At 38.3% G+C, this 26,339-nt stretch overlaps 1 protein-coding gene across 1 annotated transcript in view; it reads left to right on the top strand.

Moving 5' to 3' along the window:
- Window positions 1-26,339, top strand: part of CPE (carboxypeptidase E) — a 120,405-nt gene that overhangs the window by 81,273 nt on the left and 12,793 nt on the right. The window contains exons 4-6 of the mRNA XM_080796400.1: window positions 5,642-5,763; window positions 13,897-14,075; window positions 23,144-23,283. Of these exons, the coding sequence (XP_080652526.1) occupies window positions 5,642-5,763; window positions 13,897-14,075; window positions 23,144-23,283 (441 nt within the window). The remainder of the gene's footprint in view (window positions 1-5,641; window positions 5,764-13,896; window positions 14,076-23,143; window positions 23,284-26,339) is intronic.

Here is a 26,339-nt window from a genome sequence, read left to right as displayed (position 1 = left end):
CAGTACCCTGAGATCATGACCTGAGCCCAAGTCAAGATTCTGGGGTCGCCTAGGTGGCTCAGTCATTAAGCGTCTGCTTTGACTCAGGTCGTGATCCCAGAGTCCTGCAATCGAGCCCTGCATCAGGCTTCCTGTTCAGCGGGGAGCCTGCTTCTTCCTATCCCACTCCCTGTCTTACTGTCTCTCTCAAATAAATAAACAAAATAAATCAAAATGATAATAAAATAATCTTTTAATTTTTTAAATTTTAATTTTAATTTTTAATCTTTAAAAATAATAATAATAAAAATAAAAAGATCAAGATTCTGCTGCTTAACCAACTGAGCCACCCATATGTCCCCCCAAATTAGAGCTTTAATTAGCGATATAAAAATATCTCAATGCCAGTACTATTTCTGGGTGAAGGTAAACTAAAGAGAAATACATAAAAATTTAAATTAAGTCTCTTTTCTGGAAAAGAATCAAGGTTTGTTTACATTAGACTAAATCTTCAGTAAACCTGCATAATAATCCTGGAATGGTATTATTCATGTCTGGTTCATCTTCTCTTTTTTCCATCTTTGTCATTAAGACTGAGACTGTGTTTAGGTGCTGCCCAGTAGGAGACAAGTCGTAGGCATTTCGGGAATGTTATCACACATCTTGCCTTTTCTTACTCCCCCTTCTCAGTTTCTATATCCCTTACTGTAGCTTCTATATTTGTTTTATTTTTATGGAGATACAATTGACATATAAAATACAATTAATTTCAGATATACAGCATAATGATTTGGTATTTGTATATATTGTGAAATGATCACCATCTTAAGTATAGTTACCATCAGTCACCACACATAGTTGTAATTTTTTTTTTTTTTTGTGACAGAACATTTAAGGTCTACTCTCTTAGTAACTTCAAATATAGAATACAGTATTTTTAACTGTAGTCACCATGTTGTACATCACATCCCCATGACTTCTTTTATAACTGGAAGTGTATACCTTTTGACCACCTTTACTCATTTCCCTCTCCATTGCCCCCCCCCCCCCCCCCCCCCGCCTATCTCTGGCCACCACCAATCTGTCCTTAGAGTGGTTTTTAAAATTTCATGCTTTGTAGGAATTTGGGGTTAAAAATGCAGACTTATGAATGCGGATTCAAGGAGTCTGGGGTGTGTACGCTGTGGGAATGGGTGATGAAAAGGCATCTGCATTTCTACCACGTGTTCCAGAGGCTTTCCTTGTTCTTCTGAAACTCTGAATAAAAGCTCTCCCTTGCTTTCCTGGAGTTCTTCCTGCTGTCTTTTCTCATCTGTTCTTGGGCTCTTTGGCCTGGTTTTCTGGGCTCAGTACATGAGCCTGGGACGGGATTGCTTGAAAATGGAGTCGATTAAAATGAATCAAACAACTTTATTAAACTTATGCTTGTGTTGTGAAGAAATGGAAATAAATATGGCTTTAATAATATTTTAAGAGCCACAGCCATCTAGTTACAGAGAATAAATTTAAGCTATATTTACAGTCTTTAAATGGAAATTTTAAAGATAGGTCATAATTGTGTTGGGTCCCCCCAAAATGGGTACCCCAATAATGGATCCGTGATTAAAGGAGCGAGACTGATACAAAGCAAAAGTCAAGCAAAGCTTTATTTCGCTCCAAGCATCAAGAATCAAACCAACCGTCAAACAGACGGTCGGGGCCATCCCTTACAGAGAGGACGACCCCTCCCTGCTTTCCAGAACTAACTTTTATGGAGCAAAGGCCATGTGGTTGGGCCTGGCCACACACAGGTGGCTAATTGAATTACAATTCACCCCACAGTAGCCATGGACACTAGCCCATCACCTTGGTAGCTAGGAGACAGTATGCGCCCCCCCACTGATTGAATGTCTCCACCTGGCCTGACCCACCCCTGTATTTAGGCTGTTACCTGGGACTGGTTTCCCGGATTTGCTTTTAAGTAAGTTCCCCTGGGGGAGCAGGGTCAATTTAAGTTTTACAACCAAATGGCGGTTCAACTGGGGTGGGGCTGCTCTGGCTGAATAGGCCCTTACAATTGGTTCTAGATTCTCTTCGGGCTCAATCTTAGAGATGTTCCAGAGGCTTCTCTATGGATTACTTAAATATATAATTACAGTACCCAGGGGATCTCAGCATTTAGTCAGCCTAAAAAATTCTTTTAGTAGCTAGAGACAAACTGAATTTAATTTGTCAAATTGTGGAATTTACTTGCTTGCTTTTGAATATATAGGTAACATGTATATTAGGAAGTGTATATATAAGAATTAGCAGTAGTCTAAACCTAATAGCTGAATATGACTTTGTGTATTCAGGACTGGATCTTTGTTCCAAAAGAGTTTTTTAAAAAATGTTTTATTACAAAATTATTATGCTATTATGAACAAAAAGATAAAGTAAATATAGATGAGGAGAAAAAGAATGCATTATCCTATAATCTTAAATGACCACCATTCACATCTTGGAATGTTTCCTTTAGAATTATTATTATTATTATTTAAGATTTTATTTATTTATTTGACAGAGAGAGATTGCAGGTAGGCAGAGAGGCAGGCAGAGAGAGAGGAGGAAGCAGGCTCCCTGCCAAGCAGAGAGCCCCATGCGGGAGTCGATCCCAGGACGCTGAGACCAAGACCGGAGCTGAAGGCAGAGGCTCAACCCACTGAGCCACCCAGGCGCCCCTAGAATTATTTTTTTAATGCATATATCAATCTATAAACATATGGGAGCATACCATGCACACTGTTCTGAACACTTTTACGTGAATAATAAATCCAAAAGCACAGTCTGCCCCTGTAGGTCTTTGCCTCCTGAGCTCCCACTCAAACCAGTCCTTTGCCCGAGGCAGTGCTTGCTTGCTTTCCCCCAAGCCTACCTGCCTCCTTTCTTTCTTTCTTTCTTTCTTTTTTTTTTTTTTTTTTAACTCCTCTCTTTTCCTCTTATCCAAAGCCTACCTGATTTTTCCCCCAAGGCCTAGTGGAGTTCCACTTCCTTCCTAAAATCTTCCATGATCTTCCAAACTACAGAGACTTCTGTCTCTTCTGAACTCATCGAGATACTTGTCAGTACCTACCACTGGGTTTGAGTAAATAGGAGGAAAGAAGGGGATGTACAAGGAAGAGGATTGGAAAGAAATTCAATACTACAAGGAAAACTTTGAACAGAATATAAAAGAATGTATTAAACTCATATCATATAATATTATTGCCATTTTTTTAGCAGTTGAGCCTAATAAATCATAAATTCACTACAAAGAAAAGCATATGCATTTTTTGGATTAAAGATTGTTTCTGATTAAATGTTCTGTATTAGTTATTTTAAGGTTGATTTAAGTCAAAACTTAAGCTGGATTTAACTTAAATGAATTTGAATTCTAGAAACAAATTTAAGTATGTATAAGAATTTAGTATATCATAAGGGAGTTTTTCAGCTCATTGTGGAAAGAAAGGATAATTCAATAAATGAAATTGAGATAAATCCATCTCACAAATATCAGCATAGAGCAACATAAAATCTACATATAAAAAGTATGAACTTACAAAAAGAAAACTTTGGTAAATATATAATTTTGGGAGGGAGATAGAACTTTCTAAATCCCTTATATAGAAAAATTGGCACATGGTGGCCACTTAATAGTTATTGAATGAATGAATAAAATATGAAAGCAAATGAGAACATAAAGAGAAGATCAGTAGATTTGATGACATAAATATCTTAATGTTTCGTATTTTAATTATTATTGTTATTAAATTAAAAAACTGAATTTGAAAGACAAATGACAAACTCAGAAAATATCTATAATATAGAGGGTTAGTGTTTTTACTAAGTAAGCAACCCTTGCAAATTAGCAACAGATCAACATTTCAGTAGAAAAATCAATTAAACCATGTATAAATATGTCACCAAAGACTAAACATAAATGGTTACTAAAGATACAAAAATGGTTCTAGTTTTATTGGTTAATCAAAGAATGCACAGTTATAAAAATTCTAATTTGTCATGTGTCAAAGTGACAGATTTAAAAAAACACAGAAAATGTTTAATAAGTATTAGCTATTATTTTTTTTCATGATTAAGAATGATATATCCATATATTGGATACTATTCAGCCATTAACCTAGTAACTTAGAAGGCTATTTGACAGCATGCAAAAGTATTTGTTACCCGTTATCAAACGAAAAAGGTTCTCATACAAATTATACATAAATTATCACATTTAAAAAATTACATTAGTGCATTGGAAAAAGACTGAAAAAGATACATATAAATGTTAGCAGTTTATATCTTTAGATGGTAAACTTATGGGTCATTTTAATCTTCTTTCTTTGTGTTTGTCTCCTTTACATTTTCAACAATAGACATTTTTTATAGGAAGAATGAGATAAACCAATCAAATAAATAATAAAAACAACATCGTATTCTAAATCACACTTTTTCACGATTGTAAGTTCCCTACATGAAAAATAGGATAGATTTGATACATTAAAATATCAAACTATATATCAATACTGAAAAAAACATGGACTTTATAGTTTTATAGACTGGATTTGAGTTCTCAGTTGTGTGAACTTGGACATGTTATTATTATTATTATTATTAACATGGTTAATCCCTAGATTCTTCCCTGTGAAAGGGGCATGAAATCTTTGCCTATCCAATGGGGATATTGTGAAGCTCACAACTGAAACTGAACAGGGATACAGAAATACAAGATCTCGTAACCATCACACCCTTCTGCTGCTGTTAGATTTTCCATCCCAAAGAATAATATGGATCAAGCTCCAGGAATTTTTTTTTTTTTAAATCAACAAGGTACTTGGGAGATTAAGAGTCTTTCTAGTTACTATTAAAACCTCATCATATGAATCACGTGTCTGGCTCCAGATGAATTCTTTGGTATAAATTTCTTTCCTCTTTTGTTTTCTACCAGGATATGAGGTGCTGTGAGTCATTAAATTAAGGCAAAATGAATTTCTGAAACTTCTGCCTTTGTTTAAGATGATTTTCCCAAAGTAAGGTGTTATTTTACAGTGAGTTTTGAAAGAGACCCAATTTAATATTTTTTTGTAGGGACAATGCTAGATAATACTTGGAGGGAATTGGAAAAACAGTAAGCCATAAAAGAAGATAATAAATAATAATAATTAGTAACAAAAGAAATAAAATCTGTCATACATTTCTAGAGCTCAACCACTGTGGAGAAAGAACCTTGTTCTTCAGTCCAACTATTTTCTTTTCTCTTTGTCTTACTCTTAGCTGTTATTAACAAAGATCAGATGGAAGTGTCCCAGAATTTGTAAGTGATTTGCATGATGGTTTTTAAGTTTCGAAGAGAAAAAAGCTAAAAAAAAAAAAAAGAGAGAGAGAGAGAGAAAAGCTGGCAGCTCACAAAAGTAAAACATTTAAGGAAATTCAAACACTATTGAAATATGTTTTATTATAAGTGAGAAAGAGGGAGATGGAAATGCTGCTCTTACTGGAAGCTTTTTTATTTTTATGACAACAGCCACAAAGCGCTTGAAAGAAGACCTATGACCAGCTTTCGATTATTGTTGTTGTTTTTTCTTTTCTGTCTTCCCTGCCGAGCCATCCCACCAGTGATAACCAAAAGTATAACACTTCTACTCTCTAATCTTTAATACAGCTCGCTCCTGAGACCAAGGCGGTTATTCACTGGATTATGGATATTCCTTTTGTGCTCTCGGCCAATCTCCACGGAGGAGACCTTGTAGCCAATTACCCCTATGACGAGACGAGGACTGGTAGGTGTTCTTCCTGCTTCTCTAATGGTTCAAGGTTTATAATTGCTTTGTGATGGTTTATAGGATGATTTCTATAGTACTCTTTTAAGGAACTGGCCATTAAATGATTTTGCCTGGAGAAGGACGTAAGTTCATTTCATGTGGCATTGGTTATTATTAAATGTTGTATATGTATATATAAATATTACAATAATAATATTTGGCAGAAAAAGACCATAACTTTTTAATAAGTTTAGTGGAAGAGGAATATGATCACTATGGAATGCAAGAGAAAGGGAGAAAACAGAGGTCATGGACTTGGTCACTCTTGAACCCAGGTAGAATCAAGAGATAATGGAAATTATGCAGTTTGTGTACAAGAGGGCTTAAAAATGAAAGCAGTCTTTTTGGAGCTTGATCAGAGCCTGTGTCGATCTCTCCATGTCTTACCGTGCATTCCTGCTTTTGCATTTGGGACACTTTGTAGTGGTGTCAGGGAGAGGAACTGGTGCTTTGACTTTCTTCAACTAGTTTTAGTTAAATTTCAGGCACAGTGAGCTTTAGCCAGGTAGTTATTTTCAACTTAATTTTTGTTGCTCCAGTGAATTTCCCACTTTGGATGGGTTCTCAAGGGCCTTTGAAGAATTCGTTCTTTGCAAGCACATGATGATAATTTTAGATATTGGAAACTTTGAGCCTTGAAGAAAGTCTTTGGTGAAACATCATTAAAATTTAGAGATTTTGTAGTTTGTTAATAGCTAGGAAATTTAAAAACCTGGCATATTTTATATATGAAGAAGACTACAGTGTATCAAAATATATATAGTTTCTTTCTATATTACACATGGGAGATTTTTTTAAAAAGATTTTATTTATTTATTTGACAGATCACAAGCAGGCAAGCAGGCAGAGCAGCAGGCAGAGAGATGGGGGGGCAGGCTCCCCGCTGAGCAGAGAGTCTGATGTGGGGCTTGATCCCAGGACCCTGAGATTGTGACCTGAGCTGAAGGCAGAGGCTTAAATTAACCCACTGAGCCACCCAGGAGCCCCTGGGAGATTTTTTTTTAAACTTTAAAACTCAAATACCGAAAAGTATGTATGAAAATGATGCATGGGGAGGAGTCAAGATGGCGGAGAAGTAGCAGGCTGAGACGACATCGGGTAGCAGGAGATCAGCTAGATAGCTTATCTAACCATTGTGAACACCTACAAATCCAACGGGAAATCAAAGAGAAGAAGAGCAACAATCCCAGAAACAGAAAATCGATCACTTTCTGAAAGGTAGGACCTGCGGAGAAGTGAATCCAAAGCGACGGGAAGATAGACCCCGGGGGGAGGGGCCAGCACCCAGCGAGCGGCGGAGCGACGGAGCACAAAATCGGGACTTTTAAAAGTCGGCTCCACTGGGAGACATCGCTCCAGAGGCTAAACTGGGGGGAAACCCAGGCGGGGTCAGCATAACCCCAGGACCCGCAGGGTCACAGAAGGACTGGGGGTGTCTGAGTGCCGCAGAGCTCGCAGGTATTGGAGCGGGGAAGCCGGCTATAGCGACAAAGCCGAGGAGTGAGCTCTAAGCCCAGGGTTACCTTGTGCCGGTCGCAGGCTGGGTGGGCTCGGAGCGCGGCCGGAGGCCACAGAGACAAAAGCGACCCGGCGCTTTTCTCCAGCTCCAACAATTGACTGCTTTCCTCGAGGCGCGACCGCAAGCCAGGGAGGCGGGACTGTTGGGCGCTTTGCTCTGAGAGCGCACTGAGGAGCGGAACCCCAAGCTCTCGGCTCCTCCGGGCCGAGAGATTGGGAGGCCGCCATCTTCATTCCCGTCCTCCGGAACTCTACGGAAAGCGCTCAGGGAACAAAAGCTCCCGAAAGCAAACCCGAGCGGATTCCTTAGCCCGGCCCCTGGCAAGGGCGGTGCAATTCCGCCTGCGGCAAGGACACTTGAAAATCACTACAACAGGCCCCTCCCCCAGAAGATCAACAAGAAACCGATCCAAAACCAACTTCAGTCACCAAGAACAGCGGAATTCCACAGCAGGAGAAAGCAAATCCTACCTGGACAAAATGACAAGGCGGAAAAACTCACCTCAAAAAAAAGAACAAGAGGCCGTACCGAAGGCTGGAGACCTAATCAATACAGACATAGGTAGCATGACAGATCTAGAGTTCAGAATGACAATTCTCAAGGTTCTAGCCGGGCTCGAAAAAGGCATAGAAGATATTAGAGAAACCCTCTCCGGAGAGATAAAAGCCCTTTCTGGAGAAATAAAAGAACTAAAATCTAACCAAGTTGAAATCAAAAAAGCTATTCATGAGGTGCAATCAAAAATGGAAGCTCTCACTGCCAGGATAAATGAGGCAGAAGAAAGAATTAGTGACATAGAAGACCAAATGACAGAGAATAAAGAAGCTGAGCAAAAGAGAGACAAACAACTACTGGAACACGAGGAGAGGATTCGAGAGATAAGTGACACCATAAGACGACACAACATTAGAATAATTGGGATTCCAGAAGAAGAAGAAAGAGAGAGGGGAGCAGAAGGTATATTGGAGACAATTATTGGAGAGAATTTCCCTAATATGGCAAAGGGAACAAACATCAAAATCCAGGAGATGCTAAGAACGCCCCTCAAAATCAATAAAAATAGGTCCACACCTCGTCACCTGATAGTAAAATTTACAAGTCTGAGCGACAAAGAGAAAATCCTGAAAGCAGCCCGGGAAAAGAAGTCTGTAACATACAAGGGTAAAAACATTAGATTGGCAGCGGACCTATCCACAGAGACCTGGCAGGCCAGAAAGAACTGGCATGACATATTCAGAGCACTAAACGAGAAAAACATGCAGCCAAGAATACTATATCCGGCTAGGCTATCATTGAAAATAGAAGGAGAGATAAAGAGCTTCCAGGACAAACAAAAGCTGAAAGAATTTGCAAACACCAAACCAGCTCTACAGGAAATATTGAAAGGGGTCCTCTAAGCAAAGAGAGACCCTAAAAGTAGTAGATCAGAAAGAAGCAGAAACAATATACAGTAACAATCACCTTACAGGCAATACAATGGCACTAAATTCATATCTCTCAATAGTTACCCTGAATGTTAATGGGCTCAATGCCCCAATCAAAAGACACAGGGTATCAGAATGGATAAAAAAACAAAACCCATCAATATGCTGCCTACAAGAAACTCATTTTAGATCCGAAGACACCTCCAGATTTAAAGTGAGGGGGTGGAAAACAATGTACCATGCTAATGGACATCAGAAGAAAGCTGGGGTGGCAATCCTTATATCAGATCAATTAGATTTTAAGCCAAAGACTATAATAAGAGATGAGGAAGGACACTATATCATAGTCAAAGGGTCTGTCCAACAAGAAGATCTAACAATCTTAAATATCTATGCCCCTAACATGGGAGCAGCCAACTATATAAACCAATTAATAACAAAATCAAAGAAATACATCGACAGTAATACAATAATAGCAGGGGACTTTAACACTCCCCTCACTGAAATGGACAGATCGTCTAAGCAAAAGATCAACAAGGAAATAAAGGCCTTAAATGACACACTGGACCAGATGGACATCACAGATATCTTCAGAACATTCCATCCCAAAGCAACAGAATATACATTCTTCTCTAGTGCACATGGAACATTCTCCAGAATAGACCACATCCTGGGTCATAAATCAGGTCTCAATCGGTACCAAAAGATCGAGATCATTCCCTGCATATTTTCAGACCACAATGCTCTGAAGCTCGAACTCAATCACAAGAGGAAATTTGGAAAGAACGCAAATACATGGAGACTAAACAGCATCCTTCTAAAAAATGAATGGGTCAACCAGGAAATTAAAGAAGAATTGAAAAAATTCATGGAAACAAATGATAATGAAAACACAACAGTTCAAAATCTGTGGGATACAACAAAGGCAGTCCTGAGAGGAAAATATATAGCAGTGCAAGCCTTTCTCAAGAAACAAGAAAGGTCTCAAATACACAACCTAACCCTACACCTAAAGGAGCTGGAGAGAGAACAACAAAGAAAGCCTAAACCCAGCAGGAGAAGAGAAATCATAAAGATCAGAGCAGAAATCAATGAAATAGAAACTAAAAAAACAATAGAACAAATCAACAAAACTAGGAGCTGGTTCTTTGAAAGAATTAATAAGATTGATAAGCCCCTGGCCAGACTTATCAAAAAGAAAAGAGAAAGGACGCAAATAAATAAAATCATGAATGAAAGAGGAGAGATCACAACCAACACCAAAGAAATACAAACAATTATAAGAACATACTACGAGCAACTCTATGGCAACAAATTTGACAACCTGGAAGAAATGGATACATTTCTAGAGATGTATAAACTACCACAACTGAACCAGGAAGAAATAGATAACCTGAACAGACCCATAACCAGTAAGGAGATTGAAACAGTCATCAAAAATCTCCAAACAAACAAAAGTCCAGGACCAGACGGCTTCCCAGGGGAATTCTACCAAACATTTAAAGAAGAATTAATTCCTATTCTCCTGAAACTGTTCCAAAAAATAGAAATGGAAGGAAAACTTCCAAACTCATTCTATGAGGCCAGCATCACCTTGATCCCAAAACCAGACAAGGATCCCACCAAAAAGGAGAATTACAGACCAATATCTTTGATGAACACAGATGCGAAAATTCTCACCAAAATACTGGCCAATAGGATCCAACAGTACATTAAAAGGATTATTCACCACGACCAAGTGGGATTTATTCCAGGGCTGCAAGGTTGGTTCAACATCCACAAATCCATCAATGTGATACAATACATTAATAAAAGAAAGAGTAAGAACCATATGATACTCTCAATAGATGCTGAAAAAGCGTTTGACAAAGTGCAGCATCCCTTCCTGATTAAAACTCTTCAAAGTGTAGGGATAGAAGGCACATACCTCAATATTATCAAAGCCATCTATGAAAAACCCACCGCAAATATCATTCTCAATGGAGAAAAACTGAAAGCTTTTCCGCTAAGGTCAGGAACACGGCAGGGATGTCCGTTATCACCACTGCTGTTCAATATAGTACTAGAAGTCCTAGCCTCAGCAATCAGACAACAAAAAGAAATTAAAGACATCCAAATCGGCAAAGAAGAAGTCAAACTATCACTCTTTGCAGATGATATGATACTATATGTGGAAAACCCAAAAGGTTCCACTCCAAAACTGCTAGAACTTATACAGGAATTCAGTAAAGTGTCAGGATATAAAGTCAATGCACAGAAATCAGTCGCATTTCTTTACACTAACAACAAGACAGAAGAAAGAGAAATTGAGGAGTCAGTCCCATTTACAATCGTACCCAAGACCATAAGATACCTAGGAATAAATCTAACCAAAGAGGCAAAGAATCTATACTCAGAAAACTATAAAGTACTCATGAAAGAAATTGAGGAAGACACAAAGAAATGGAAAAATATTCCATGCTCATGGATTGGAAGAACAAATATTGTGAAAATGTCTATTCTACCTAAAGCAATCTACACATTTAATGCAATCCCTATCAAAATCCCATCCATTTTTTTTAAAGAAATAGAACAAATAATCCTAAAATTTATATGGAACCAGAAAAGACCTCGAATAGCCAAAGGAATATTGAAAAAGAAAGCCAAAGTCGGTGGCATCACAATTCCAGACTTCAAGCTCTATTACAAAGCTGTCATCATCAAGACAGTATGGTACTGGCACAAAAACAGACATATAGATCAATGGAACAGAATAGAGAGCCCAGAAATAGACCCTCAACTCTATGGTCAACTAATCTTCGACAAAGCAGGAAAGAATATCCAATGGAAAAAAGACAGCCTCTTCAACAAATGGTGCTGGGAAAATTGGACAGCCACATGCAGAAAAATGAAATTGGACTATTTCCTTACACCACACACGAAAATAGACTCAAAGTGGATGAAGGACCTCAATGTGCGAAAGGAATCTATCAAAATCCTTGAGGACAATGCAGGCAGCAACCTCTTTGACCTCAACCGCAGCAACTTCTTCCTAGGAACATCGCCAAAGGCAACAGAAGCAAGGGCAAAAATGAACTATTGGGATTTCATCAAGATTAAAAGCTTTTGCACAGCAAAGGAAACAGTAAACAAAACCAAAAGACAACTGACAGAATGGGAGAAGATATTTGCAAACGACATATCAGATAAAGGGCTCGTATCCAAAATCTATAAAGAGCTTATCAAACTCAATACCCAAAGAACAAATAATCCAGTCAAGAAATGGGCAGAGGACATGAACAGACATTTCTGCAAGGAAGACATCCAGATGGCCAACAGACACATGAAAAAATGCTCCACATCACTCGGCATCAGGGAAATACAAATCAAAACCACAATGAGATACCACCTCACACCAGTCAGAATGGCTAAAATGAACAAGTCAAGAAATGACAGATGCTGGCGAGGATGCGGAGAGAGGGGAACCCTCCTACACTGTTGGTGGGAATGCAAGCTGGTGCAACCACTCTGGAAAACAGTGTGGAGGTTCCTCAAAAAACTGAAAATAGAGCTACCCTACGACCCAGCAATTGCACTCCTGGGTATATATCCTAAAGATACAAACGTGGTGCTCCGAAGGGGCACGTGCACCCGAATGTTTAAAGCAGCAATGTCCACAATAGCCAAACTGTGGAAAGCACCTAGATGTCCATCAACAGATGAATGGATAAAGAAGATGTGGTATATATACACAATGGAATACTATGCAGCCATCAAAAGACATGAAATCTTGCCATTTGCGACGACGTGGATGGAACTAGAGGGTATCATGCTTAGCGAAATAAGTCAATCGGAGAAATATAACTATCATATGATCTCTTTGATATGAGGAAGGGGAGATGCAAGGTGGGGGGGTTTGGGGGGAGGTAGGAAAAGAAAAAATGAAAAGATGGGATTGGGAGGGAGACAAACCATAAAAGACTCAATCTCAAGAAACAGACTGAGGGTTGCGGGGGGGAAGGGGGACGGGAGAGGGTGGTGGGGAAATGGACATTGGGGAGGGTATGGGCTATGATGAGTGCTGTGAAATGTGTAAACCAGATGATTCACAGACCTGTACCCCTGGGGATAAAAATACATTATATGTTTATTAAAATAAAAAATTAAAAAAAAAAAAGAAAATGATGCATGGTAGCTATGGGGTTACATTTTTAATTATTTTATTTTTTTAAAGATTTTATTTATTTGTTTGACAGACAGAGATCACAAGTAGGCAGAGATAGAGGGGGAAGCAGGCTCCCTGCTGAGCAAAGAGCCTGACTCGGGGCTCGATCCCAGGACGCTGAGATCATGACCTGAGCTGAAGGCAGAGGCTTAACCCACTGAGCCACCCAGGCGCCCACATTTTTAATTTTTTTACTTTATTTTTATTTTATTATTATTTTTTAAAAGATTTTATTTATTTATTTGAGAGAGAGAGAGAGAGCACGTGTGAGCACGAGCAGAGTGAGAAGCAGACTCCCAGCTGAGCAGCGAAGCCCCACCCCGGGGCTCAATTCCAGGACCCCGGGATCATGGCCTGAGCAGAAGGCAGCTGCTTAACCGACTGAGCCACCAAGGCACCTAGAGGTCACATTTTTTAAAATTAAAAATTTTGACAATGGAAATCTCCTTTCTATTTTCTCAGGTCTAGTTTACGATGAACTTTCACCTTTTCTCGTGAAGCTTTCAGATACTAAGTAGGATGTCCCATTCTACCCAATTTCTACATTGTGGTGTGGAACGGAATCATGTATCACTTAAATGCTAAGTGTAATTGTTGAGCACTTAGACCATCACTTATTTCCCATTGTGATGTTGCTTAAAAGAAAAAAAATGTCCGCAAGAGGGTGCCTGGGTGGCTCAGTCAATTAAGTGTCTACTTTCTGCTCAGGGTCATGATCCCAAATCCTGGGCTGGAGTCCTGCATGGGGCTTTCTGCTCAGCGGGGAGTCTGCTTCTCCTCCCTCTGCTGCTCTCTCTCTCTCAATCCATCAAATAAATAAATAAGTAAATTCCTCTAGAAAAAAAAATACACCAGCAAGAGACAACACTGAATCACTCTTTGGAGAACACGCAGAGCTCTTTGGTCTATATTGATTTCTTTAATCCTGTGGGTTTATTTTCTAGGTAGTGCTCATGAATATAGCTCCTGCCCAGATGATGCCATTTTCCAAAGCTTGGCTCGGGCATACTCCTCTTTTAACCCACCCATGTCTGACCCCAATCGGCCACCGTGCCGCAAGAACGATGATGACAGCAGCTTCATAGATGGAACAACCAATGGTGCTGCTTGGTACAGTGTTCCTGGTGGTGAGTGTCCGTTTCACCTTGTGCTTCGGTAATTATTTATAATTACCATTTAGATGTAGAGAGCTTTCAGTCCTCAGACATTAAAAAATAGATGGAACTTATAGTTCACCCATTAAAATTAGTTCTCTGAATGAATGGTTGCTATGTGTAGTTTCGTTTTTGTTGATTTTTAAAAATCAAGATGCTAATTGAAGACATAAGAATGAACCAAAGAAGTCCATGGGGAAAATATAGATTGAGTATTGTGAAATACCCTACTTTTCAAATTCTGGCCTTAGGGAATAAGAGCTTCCTTGTTATATGTTAGTTAAGCTTTTAGGCAGAAGAATATATTGGAGGGCAGTGTATCTTCATCCATATACCTTTTATTTTTCTTTTAAATGATGGGATAATGGGGACTGTTTGATGTGGAATACTAGTTGATATTCAGTACTATAATAAGCACTGTTAGATCATGAAGATCTTTACCTTTTATGGGGTCTGAAAAGGGAAAAGGCTGCACAGCCACTGAAGGAAGCCATCTTCTAGGCAACCAGGGCAGTAGTCCTGGCTCCCTTTGCCCAAGTAGACTTCATAGAACTCTTATTTTCATGGCTAGCTGGACCACCAACAGTTAAGTAACACTCACTCTACCCAGTATGAAGAATGAAATGTAAAGATACTGATTTTTTTTCCCCCTCTCTTTGCCCGAGAATTATTTTCTATGACCCACCTGGAAATGCTAGAGAATTAGGGCAGTAGCAGCACTAGCGAATTATAGGGTTTGGGTTTGTTTAATGTGCTTCTTTTATTGAATTATGCCTGAAGAAAAATATTTTTCCTGATATTTTTCTTTCTGATATATGTTTGTTCTGATTTATATTTTGCATCAGACCAGATCAGATTCAGCACTTTTTTTCCCCCTATAGCCTGAGAAATAAAGTCAGATTTAGGATTTAGACTATGTTGAATGCATCATACATCAGACGGGAAGTAATTTCATAATTCAATTTTTATAAAAAATTAATGATACCTTTGGAATTACATTTATGGACAATGTGTTGTCTCCAGAATACCAAGAGATCTAGATTTGTAAAATAATAACAATAATATTAATAACAATAATACTGATCTTTATCAGTGATTATAAACCACAATAATCAGTCAAAGAAAGTTTTGACTTCCTTTAGGTCCCTAGATAGTCAATGAAATCGTGTCTTAGGTCCATGTTTTCTAGAAGCAGAACCTGAAATAGGGATTTGGTTGCTTGTAATTTACTGAGGACGTGCTCTTTAGAAAAAACCCTGCATGGAAGTGAGGAGGCAGGTAGAGAGATGGATAGAGCTCTGAGGGAGGATGTGGTCACAGAGACAGCCATAGCCTTGGCCTGAGCCATTGGGAGGAAGGCCTCAAGTGTAAACCACAGGGGGGTTATCCTGCCTTGAGGCAAGGGGACCAGCTTTTGGTGGCTTCATATCAGTCAGTCTTTGGTTGGGGATTGCAGAGGAGGGTTTTGGAATGGAGGATAGGAGGGTGTAACCTCCCAAGCCAGGTGGTTTCTATCAGCAAGCAGCTCTCGTAGAAAACAGGGGTCAGCTCTGAGCTCTGAACAGCCAACACTCAAACAGCAATCTGGGGATGGACCTCCTGGCTTAGTAAAAGCAATCTTGTGGGTAGCGACAGCATTCACTACTAGCTTGACTTAGCTTCAAAGTAAAATTGTTCTGGATGCAGAATCTTCTCTCGGTGCAGTTTGCAGTGTTCTTCTTCTTCTTCTTCTTCTTTTTTAAAGATTTTATTTTATTTATTTGATAGAGAGAGAATGAGAGAGAAAGCATGAGAGGAGAGAGGTCAGAGGGAGAAGCAGACTCCCTGGTGAGTAGGGAGCCTGATGTGGGACTCAATCCCGGAACTCCAGGATCATGACCTGAGCCAAAGGCAGTTGCTTAGTCAACTAAGCCACCCAGGTACCCTGCAGTGTTCTTCTTATGCCTCATCTGTAGTAGATACTCAGTGACTGTTAAATTAGTATGGAGTATATTAGTAAGACTCCCAAGCCCTTAGGAATCTACTGTGCTATTGGCTGGACTTAAGGAACAAAATAGTATGTCAGACTATCTTATATGACCGTCCAAGCTCTTCCATGATAGAGAAGTAGGTTTAGACGGATGCACATTTCTTTAGTAGGCCAGTAAGGATTGAAGGTTTGGCCCTATTGTCACTTATAAAAAAAATTACTATTTAAAAATTTTATTTTCTCCCCGCTTTATGGACCTATAATTGTGTATAAAATCATGTAAGTTTCAGGTATATGATGTGATTTATTTCATGAATGTATTGCATAAATGATTACCTAATAAGGCTAGTTAAGACATCCATCACTTGACATAATTACCATTTTTCTTTTTTCTTTTCTTGTGGTGAAAACATTTAATATTTACTCTCTTAGCAGCTTTCAAATATATTACACAGTATTGTTAACTATAGTTGCCATGCTATACATCAGCTCCCCAGAGCTTTCTTATCTTATAACTGGCAGCGTGTGCTCGTTGACAAACATCTTATTTCCTCGTCCCCCTCTTGGCAACTGCTACTCTATTCTCCTATTTTTTACAGGTTTGGCTTTTAAAATTTATATGTAAGGGCGATCACTCAGTATTTGTCTTTCTCTGTCTGAATTATTTCACTTAGTGTAATGCCTTCAGGGTCCATCCGTGTTGTTGCTAATGGCAGGATTTCCTTAATTTTTATGGCTGAGTAATATCCTATTGTTTATATATACTACATTTTCTTTATCCATTCATCTGTCCATGGACACTTAGGTTGTTTCCATGTCTTCGCTCCTGTGAATAATGCTGCAGTGAACATGGGAGTGCAGATAACTATCTCTTCTGGATAATGATTTCATTTTCTTTAGATATATACCCAGAATTAGGATTGCTAGATCATATGGTAATTCTATTTTTAATTTTTTGGGGAACCTCTGAACCTACCATTTTCCATAGTGTATGTACCAATTTGCATTCTTATCAACAGTGCACAAATGTTCTCTTTTCTTTGCATTTTTGCCAGCACTTATTGTCTTTTATCATTTGATAATAGCTATTCTAACAGGTATGAGGTGATATCTCATAGTGGCTTTGATTTGCATTTCCCGGATGATTAGTGATTTTGAGTATCTTCTTGGATGTCAGTTAGCTATCAGTATGTCTTCTTTGGAAAAAATATCTAGTCAGGTTCTTTGTCCATTTTTAATTGGACTATTTGTTTTTTTGCTATTGAGTTGTATGAGTTCCTCATGTATTTTTTATATTAACACCTCATCAGATAGTTCATATTTTCTCCCATTCTATAGATTGATTGCCTTTTCATTTTTTTGACTGTTTCTTTTTCTGTACTAAAGTTTTCAGTTTGATGTAGTACTGCTTATTTATTTATTTATTTATTTTTACTATGTGTTTTGTTGCCATATCCAAATGTTGTGGCCAAGACAAATAACAGGGAGGTTTTTCCTCTATGTTTTCTTCTAGGGGCTTTATGATTTCAGGTCTTACATTTATGTTTCCAATCCATTTTGAGTTAATTTTTGTGTATGGTGTAAGAAAACAATCCAATGTCTTCCTTTTGTGTGTCTTTTGTGTTTCTTTCTTTTCCCCAATGCCTTTTATTAAAGAGATTAACCTTTCCCCATTGAGTATTCCCTGTTTCCTTGTCAAATATTAGTAAACTGAATGTGCCAGGATTTATTTCTGGGTTCTTGATTCTGGACTTTTGATCTATGTGTCTGTTTTTATGCCAGTATCATACCATTTTGATTATTATATCTTTGTAGTATAGACCGAAGTCAGAAAGTGTAATGTCTCCATGTTTATTCTTATTTCTCAAGATTACTTTGGCTCTTTGGTGTCTTTTGTAGTTCCATATAAATTTTAGGATTTCTTTTCTATCTATAAAGAATGCCTTTGGAATTTTGATAGGGATTGCATTGAATCTGTAGATTACATTGCATCCATAGAATCTGTACATTGAATCTGTGTTTTGAGTAGTATGGGCATTTTGGTAATATTAATTCTGACCTATATACACCAGATATTTTTCCATTTACTTGTGTCTTCTTCAGTTTCTTTCATTAGTGTCTTATAGTGTTCAGTTTAGAGATCTTTCACCTCCTTGGTTAAATTTATTCCTGAGTATTTTATTGTTTTTGATACTGTTGTAAATCGGATTGTTTTCTTTGTTTGTTTTTTGGATAGTTCATTGTTAGTTATAGAAATGCAACCGATTTTTGTATGTTGGCTTTGCAGCCTGCAACTTTAATGAATTTATTTATTAGTTCCAAGAGTTTTTTTGGTGCATTCTTTAGGACTGTCTATATATAAGGTCATATCATCTGCAAACAAAGACAGTTTTACTTCATTTTTTTCCAATTTGGATGTCTTATTTCTTTTTCTTGCCTGATTGCTTTGACTAGGACTTCTAATACTATGTTGAATAGGAATGGTGAGAGTGGGCACCGTTTTCTTGTTCCTGATCTTAGAGAAAAAGCTTTCAGCCTTTCACCATCAAGTAGGATGTTAGCTGTAGGCTTGTCATGTATAACCTTTATTATGTTGTGGTACATTTCTTTTACATCCAATTTGTTGAATTTTAATCATGAAAAGATATTGAATTTTGTCAAAATCTCTTTATGCAACTTTTGAGATTATCATGATTTTTATCTTTCATTCTATCAAGGTGGTGTATCTCATTTGTTGATTTGCTTATGTTGAACCATCACTATACCCTAAATATACATTTTACTTGATCATTCTATATGATCTTTTCAATGTGCTGTTGAATACAGTTTGCTAGTATTTTATTGAGAATTTTTGGAACTATATTCATCAGGAATATTGGCCTGTAGTTTTCTTTTCTTGTAATGTCCTTTTCTGGCTTTGGTATCAGAGTGATGCTGGCCTGTAAAATGAGTTTGGGAGTGTTTCCTTCTCTTCAATTTTTGGGAAGAGTTTTAGAAGGATTGGTGTTAATTCTTCTTTAAATGTTTGGTAGAATTCACCAGTGAAACCATATTGTCTTGGGCTTTTCTTTTTTGGGAAATTTTTGATTGCTGGTTCAATCTTCTTACTAGTAATTGATCTGTTTCAGCTTTTCCGTTTCTTCATAATTTATAATTCAGTCTTGGTGGGCTGTATGTCTCTAGAAATTTACCCGTTTCTTCTAGGTTATCCAATTGTTGTTCTATAATCATTCATAGTAGTCTCTTAAGATCCTTTGTATTTCTGTCTTATCAGTTGTAGTAATGTCTCCTCTTCTATTTCTGATTATTTTTTGAGTTTTCTCTCTCTTAATTCTTACTCTAGTTAAATGTTTGTGAGTTTTGCTTACCTTCAAAAAAAAAAAAAAAAAACCCAGCTGTTAGATTTGTTGATTTTTCCTTTTGTTTTTCTTGTCTGTATTTCATTTGTATCTGCTCTGATCTTTCTTATTTCCTTCTTTTTGCTAACTTTGGACTTAGTTTGTTCTTCTTTTTCTAGCTCTTTGATGTATCAAGTTAGATTGTTTATTCAAGATCTTTCTTTTTTCTTAATGCAGGCATTTATTATAATAAAGTTTCCTTTTAGAACTGCTTTTACTGCATCCTGTAAGTTTTGGTATGCCGTGTTTCTATTTTTGTTTGTTTCATAATATTTTGGTTTTCCTTTGATTTCCTTTTTGACCCATTGGTTGTTCAGAGGTCTGTTGTTTTAATTTTCTACATAATTGTCAATATATCCTGCATAATATTCCATGTGGGCTTGAGAAGAATGTGTAATTCTGCTGTTGGGTAGAATGTTCCATATATATCTGTTAGGTACATTTGGTCTAACATATAGTTCAAGGGCAGTTTTTACTTATTGATTTTTGACTGGATAATCTATCCATTGTTGAAACTGGGATAATTAAGTCTCCTATTATTATTGCATTGTTGTTTATTTTTCCCTTCAGGTCTGTTAGTATATTTGGCTTAATATATTTAGATGCTCCAGTGTTGAATGCATATATAATTTTCAAGAGTTATGTCCTTTGAGAAATTTACCCTACTATCATTTTATAATGACCGTTTTTGTCTCTTGTTATAGCTTTTTGGCTTAAAGTGTATTTGTCTGATAAAAGTATAGCTACCCCTACTCTTTTTAGGTTTCCACTTGCATGGAATATCTTTTTCCATTCCTTCACTCTAAGCTTTCCTTGTCCTTGAAGATGATGTGAGGCTCTGAGGCTCTGGTAGGCACCATATAGTTCAATCCTGTTTTTGTTTTTGTTTTTTGTTTTTTTTCCTGTTTTTAAATCTGTTCAGATACTCTATGTCTTAATGGAGAATTTAAACCATTAACATTTAAAAGACATATTAATACCATCTTATTGTTCTCTGTTTTTGTAGTTTCCTTGTTCCTTTCTTCCTCTCTTTCTGACCTTCTTTGTGAATTGATCATTTTCCTTAGTGATGTGCTTTAGTTCTTATACATTTGTCTTTTGTGAAGTATAACTTTTAGCTTTGTGGTTAGCATGAGACTTACATCCTATAGACATAACAGTCCGTTTTAAGCTGATAACAACTTAATTTTGATCATTTATAAAAAGACATTTTATACCATGCCCCACCAATATTTTGTTTTTGATGTCACAGTTTACATTCTTTTATGTTATGAATTCATTAATAAATTATTGTGGCTATAGTTATTTTTAATACTTTTGTCTTTTAATTTTCATACTAGAGTTAAGTGACTAAGACTACCATAACACAGTGTTAGAGTATTTTGGATTTAACTCTATACCTACCTTTACCAGTGTGTTGCATTTTTTTATATGTTTCCATGTTACAAATTAGTATTCTTTCATTTCAGTTTCAAGAACACTTTGCAGCATTTCTTGTAAGACAGTTCTAATGGTAATGAGATCCTTCAGCTTTTGTTTGGGAAAGTCTTTATCGCCTTATTTCTGAAGGACAACTTTGCTGAGTAAAGTTTTCTTGGTCGGCAGTTTTTTTCTTTCACTTTGAATATATCATCCCACTCTCTCCTGGCCTATGAGGTTACTGCTGAGAAATCTCCTGATAGCCTTATGTGTGGGGGTGGGGGTGGTTCTTTTGTAAGTTATAAGCTTTTTTTTTTTTTCCCCTTTTAGCTCCTTTTAAAATTATCTTTTTGTCTTTGATTTTTTTGATTACTTTTTTCTAATACGTCCTGGAGAAGATCTTTTTGAATTGAAATTTTTGGGTGACATCTGAACTTGGATGTCCAAATTTCTTCCTGAATTTAGGAGGTTCTCAGCCATTATTTCTTGATATTTACTTTCTGCCTCTTCTCTCTCTCTCTTCTCCTGGGACTCTAGTGATGTGTAGATTGTTTTCTTAATGGTATCCCATAGTCATGTAGGCTTTCTTCACTCTTTTTCATTCCTTTTTCTTTGTTTTCCTATTACTGGGTAATTTCAGATGACCTGTTTCTGCCTCCTGATTCTTTTTTCTGCTTGATCCAGTCTGCTATTAATGCTTCCTACTGCATTTTCCCCCTTTTAATTCTTTGTGTTCGTTGTTGTTGTTATTGTTATTTTAGCTCTTGAACTTCTGTTTGGTTCTTGTTATGATTTCTATCTTTCTGTTAAACTTCTCATTTTGCTCATATATAATTTTCCTGATTTCATGAATTGTGTTTTTTCTTTTAGGCCATTGAGCTTCCTTAAGCAATTATTTTGAATTTTTTACTGGGAAAGCCATAGATCTCCATTTCTTCAGGTTTGGTTACTGGAAAATGATTGTGTTCCTTTGGTGGTATCATGTTTCCTTGATTTTTCATGTTCCTTGAAGGTTTCTGTTGCTGCCTTCCCTTCTGAAGAAGGATCCACCTCCTTTCTTTACCGATTGGCTTTGATAGAGTGATAACTTCTCTTAGTCCTGTTAGGAATTCTGAGGCTTTCCCAGACCTTTTCTATGATATGCCTCCTCCTTACTTCTTAGGGGGAAAATTCTTAAAATTGTATGCCTTCTTTTGATCCTGCAAAGTCAGGCCAATTGCTGATAGCCTCCTCTTTGCTTTCCCTAGGGCAGTGCTAAATGCTCAAATTTGTGTCCTTTCTCTCAGCCATGCAAAGTTGGGCCAGCTTTCTGTGAGTGCTCATCAGTCACCTGCAAAGACTCGCTGTTGCTACCATCAGGGGCATGCAGAGGGAGCTGGCTACAGGGTGAGGTGTGTGGATGGGGTGTGTAGAACGTTAGGGGTGCCTGTGGGCCAGGCGAGGGGATCTTCTGGCAAGGTGTCCCCACCGGCTCATGGGTAGGCTTTCTGATGGAGTCTCTGACAAGGTTAGTAAGATCCACATTCCTTTGATACATTCTGAAAGTCTTGCCTACTGTTCTCCTAGCCATTCCCTGCCCCCAATCATGTAGCATACTTAAGTTTTCTGGATGGGGTGAGAAAGAAGCTGTGTCCAGCAAACTCACTCACATGTTCCCACTTTGCCTCCTGAGAGATATCATGGACCAAAAAGTTCTCTCTTGTCACTGAGCTGTGCCATCTTAGGGAAGGGGTGAGGCAAGGAAGGCAAAGCCATTACTCTTACTTTCTTCAGTGCATCTGGTCTCTGATTTTTTTCTTCCAATGGTGTGCTGGAACTTCTGCTCTGGACTCCTGGTCTTCCATAAAGGCACTCTGTTCCATGCGTGATTGTCAAAATTGGTCTTTTCCGAGGAAGATGGTAGAAAACTCCTCTTCTGTCATTTTGATGCCATTGTTCCCAGTTATCTTCTTTGAAGACAATTCCAGCAATGTGGAACACAGGTTTATGCCTGCTTAAGCACCCAACAGCCACAATGCATTCAGCTAAGTGATTGCTTAAGAACCCGAGAGAATTTCTGCTCTAAAGCATTAACAGCCTCCCAGTTATGTTGTTCTGTCCCTTATGGTAGGTGATTTTCCTTGTGGTTTCCCACAGACTACTTAAAATGCACCGGTTGGTGTATTTTTTGCTTGGCTCCCAATTCAGCAGAACCGTTTGTGTAGGGTTTTCGTCTCCACATGTATATTTTGACTTTCCATTTGGTACCTTGGCAGGAATGCAAGACTTCAATTACCTCAGCAGCAACTGTTTCGAGATCACCGTGGAGCTTAGCTGTGAAAAGTTTCCACCTGAAGAGACTCTGAAGAGCTACTGGGAGGATAACAAAAACTCCCTTATAAGCTACCTCGAGCAGGTAAACACTGTCTCCAGGATAAAATGGGAGATCTAAGAGCATTTAATCCAGACATACAGTGGTTCCTGAGAGGAGCCCATATCAGGAGTCAGGGGAGTCCATCTGACTCAGAATGAGGGCGCTACATTTGGAAAACATGTCAACAGTGGTCCAAACAGGCTTTCATTTGTCATAGGTTTTGTGCCTCATGAATATTCACTGAGAACTGACTAAACTGAGATTTGTGGTAAAGTGAGGTGACACCCTGTGTTCATTCATATTGCTCTAAGCCAGGCAGTCTTAGGACCCTCCTCCACCCTGATTGTCTTGGGCCTGTCAGGCATCCCAGACAGGAGCAGGACAAGGGTGAGGTAAGTGAAGCATCTAGGATCCAAAACTGAAAGAGGTACTTACTCTCAGGGACATGCAGGTATAGGATCCGCACCTGAGTGTGAGTGCCTTCTTAATTTCTGTGCCCCAACATGCCCCACTTGTCTCACCCTCGACTCAGCGGTATCTGAGATAATCATAATAACTATAGCTTACCTTTACTGGGCATTTACTGTTTCCCAGGCATTGTTCTGAATGCCTTACATGTGATCATTAACACATTTAATCTTCACAACAACCTCATAAGGGGAGTTGTATCTTCATCATCATTATCATCCCTGAATTAAAAATGAGGGATCAGAGACACAGACAAGTCAAACAGCTTGCCTGAAGTCACTCAGGCACAGTTTAAATCCAGGCTGTGTCCTTCTGGAATCACCATGCCATATTGCCTCTGATGACACAGTCCCGTATCTGTTCTAGAGAGACACTTATGTAGCCATTCCAGTACGGTCTATACAGAATTTGGGGGGAATCTCACCGCCTGAGGGAGTGGGATACCTTACCTACTGAGACTGAACCCAGGCCAGTCCCCTGCCAACCCCACACCTCTATACTATGTTGACATGGGCTCCGGGGGCCTTGGTGGGGAAGCAGACTCAAAGACTCTGATCCTCACCTGCAGTGCCTCGATGGTCTTCAAACTCCATTCTGTATGTGGCTATTAACACCCAAAGCCAGGTAGAGTGATGTCAGTTTCACATGCCAGCAGATGGTCCAGACTAATTTAAAAACTAATTTGATATGAACAAATTATGTTAAATAAACATGAAGCTATTTGCATACATGTGGACAACATGTATGTAGGAAACTGATGCATTTAAAAAGATGTAAAATCAGCTTACATGTTCTTTTACACGCGTCAGATATCCATAGAATACCTTACTAAAAGTGATTCTCATGGAATAGATGCGCTAATTACAAAGATTAAAAATTACTCATGACACAGGATATTTTCAATCAGTGGAATCCTCTGTATGTTAATATAAAAAAGGCATTTTCAACAGCAAAAGCTAAGGATAATTAGCCATGTTGACCCTAGAACAACCTTGATAAGAACCCCTGAATAGTTTCTCCTTCGAGGAGAGCTGTAATTATATTTTTGGGGTAGAGGAAGTAAGACGGGTCTATTTGGTGTGTCCTCCACTTAGATGTCAAATAATGCTTACTTAACGCAGTGCTTTTCATTCTATTTACATAGTTCTTTCCACAAAAATTTATTCAGCTACTCTAGTGTCTTAGGCACGCTGTGAAGCACTGGGAATAGAAGTCTTCATATCAGTGAGTTCAGAAACGTCAGAACCGAATCACATGAGAGCACAATAAATGCTCAAAGGTCAGTTACAAAGAGCCATGGCAGCACGCTGGCCGGTCCATAACCTGGTCCTGCTCTTCAGTTAAAACAACAGGTTCAGCTGCTGCTTGAGCCTTAGTTCTTAAGAAAAAACTCTAGATGGAACAAAACCCACAAATGTGTACCATCAGGAAAGAGAAGATATGTGTTATATTTATGGTGGTAAGTAGGCATCTATCAGCTCATCAATTTATATAGAAATAAGCTGGAAAGAAGAGGGAACAGCTCATACCATCCTGTTTTATGCCACTTGGAATCAGAATTTCATCTGTCCACAGACCCATAGGATCCACCGTGATAGAACCTTAGTGTTATGGTACGAGCTGTGGAGAGGCGGTGAGAGTGATATTTACAATGGGCTCCTCCAGCTTGCTTCATAGAACACTGAGTTTAGGGTATCAGCGGCTGATGACAGGTCAGTGAAGACTGCCAGAAGTTCTGTGTTGAAATTATTTTATTGACGATGGGACAGAGTATAGTGGGGCTTAGTAATTGAACACCTGGACCTAAAGTCTAAGTGTGGACTAGTTTAGAATTCATGGAAAATAGGTGATTAGGAGGTCTAATTCTGTAATTGGTTGAAAAGAAATCTCTTGCAGGGCTTTAAAGGGATGTTTGCAGGAACTGGAATTGCAAAGTTAATTAGGATAAATAGTTTGCTGTGGTGGAGAACCTCTCACTCAATAGCTTTGCAATGGTCTAGTTCTCAAAATTCCCAAAGAAATTCCCAAAGAATGGTTCGTGGGCACTGGCATCAGAATCACCTAGGTTTTTGTTAAAAATGAGTTTCCTGTTCCATCAGTGAACCCCACTGCTTGCATGGTAGGACCCCAGAGTGTCCATTTCAGCAAGCTCTTCGGGGGAGGGCTTAAAGGTTACTGATATGAACAGTTCTGGTAACAGTGGAGAATCTCTGGATTTTTTTTTTTTTTCCCAGGCTTGGTTGATTGATGTCCTGGAATCTGAGGAGAGAGCATTATAGGAGGGACAAGTGTAGTAAATAGTTTCTTTAGGCATGAGTGAAATTTGAACTTCTGTGATTTCCTTTGCAAAAGCCATAAAATGACAGCATTTTCTGATCTGCGTTCATGTGGAGTTGTGAGAGTCTGTAACACTTTCACTGAGATTTATTACTACTGTGTAATTTTTCAGAGAAATTTCCTCCAAAATTGTCATATCAGAGATAGATATCTACTTATTTCACTATTTCTTAAATGGCATACTCTAAGTCTTGGGTTGCAGAGGCAGAAAAAAAAGTAAAGTCATGAATATTAACTGGGTATGTTTTTGCCCAATGCAGGCGAACTATATATGTTTTTGAAGTGATTGTTTG

This window comes from Martes martes, assembly GCF_963455335.1.
Source record: "Martes martes genome assembly, chromosome: 2".
Lineage (NCBI taxonomy): Eukaryota > Metazoa > Chordata > Mammalia > Carnivora > Mustelidae > Martes > Martes martes.
The sequence above is the reverse complement of the archived record's forward strand: the minus strand, read 5'-3'. Positions and strand labels throughout refer to the sequence as shown.